Consider the following 1,142-nt stretch of genomic DNA (forward strand, 5'->3'; position numbering starts at 1 on the left):
CTCTACGCAAGGACCTGGACCACCTCATGATACTTGTGAGCTTCCCTTTACATTTATCACATAAGTGCATACATATAGAATTCTTCATCATTGAAAATCTCTGTAAAGCCAGGAAATGACTTGCATCATCACATATTGCTCCTAAAATTGAATTTGTTATTTTAATAGGTAATAGCATTGTCACTCAACAGCATTTTTGAACTCTTGTAATTAATGCTGAAGAATGGTGTTTTTTTTGTTGTTGTTGTTGTTTCAGATTGGAGAGTTTTACAGTAAAGATCCATTTGAACTTGAGCTGGCCCTGGAGTTCTGGTGTCCATCAGAGTCTCTTCAACACACTTCACTCACCGGATCTTTTCTTGGAGTACCTCTCCAAAGACCCCCTCACAAACAGGTGTGAGAAGAAACCTAATTTTTGCTAAATCTTACTACTGCTCATCCTATAATATAAACTTCCTAAAAATATTTAAGGGTGATGTGAAATAGTAATTAACTATGTGGGTTGGTAAATGAAACATTACTGGTATTAAACTCCACAGTGTATTATTCATCACCACTGCTTTGAATAAAGTTCAAATTCCAGTATATATTTGTGTGTTACCTCAGGTGGTTCTCTCCAAGTTTGTGCGTCAGATGGGGGATCTGCTCCCTGCTACTCTCTACATCCCTTACTTGCGCATGCTGAAAGGGCTTGCTAATGGTCATCAGTGTTCCCACTACTGCTTTAGTCTGCTTAAAACCAATGGAGCTCCACACGGTAACTGCACCCTCAGATCTTAAAAGAGAATGGTGTAATATGAGTGCTGTGGTAAGAGTCATGTGCACTACCATATAAGTTTGTTTATATGGCTGTTTAGGAGAGAACCGGCAGGCTGTAGTGTCGGGCAGTGTTGTGTCATGGGAGCACTTTTTCCATTCTCTCATGCTCTACCATGAGAACCTGCGACGAGATGTGCCCAGTGCCGACAGCATGCAGTACCGCCACCCACCCATCAGAGGCATCACTCAGAGAGAGCTAGAAGGCCTCACAGCGTTCCTCCAGCTGCTCACCACTATCATCACCTGGGTATAGAACACATACATCACAATATAATGTAAACGAATCAGCTCATGGGAAATATGAATAATTAATCATAACTAGT

The 1,142-nt window shown here is 41.1% G+C and overlaps 1 protein-coding gene across 1 annotated transcript in view; it reads left to right on the top strand.

The window, feature by feature from the left end:
- Positions 1 to 1,142, top strand: part of LOC107559796 (nuclear pore complex protein Nup205-like) — a gene marked incomplete at its 5' end in the record, with an annotated part of 16,836 nt that overhangs the window by 4,648 nt on the left and 11,046 nt on the right. The window contains 4 exons of the mRNA XM_016243760.1: positions 12 to 35; positions 257 to 394; positions 607 to 757; positions 858 to 1,066. Coding sequence (XP_016099246.1) covers positions 12 to 35; positions 257 to 394; positions 607 to 757; positions 858 to 1,066 — 522 coding nt within the window. The remainder of the gene's footprint in view (positions 1 to 11; positions 36 to 256; positions 395 to 606; positions 758 to 857; positions 1,067 to 1,142) is intronic.

The sequence above is a fragment of the Sinocyclocheilus grahami genome, unplaced genomic scaffold (genome assembly GCF_001515645.1).
Source record: "Sinocyclocheilus grahami isolate Dianchi unplaced genomic scaffold, SAMN03320097.WGS_v1.1 scaffold22.1, whole genome shotgun sequence".
Classification (NCBI taxonomy): Eukaryota; Metazoa; Chordata; class Actinopteri; order Cypriniformes; family Cyprinidae; genus Sinocyclocheilus; species Sinocyclocheilus grahami.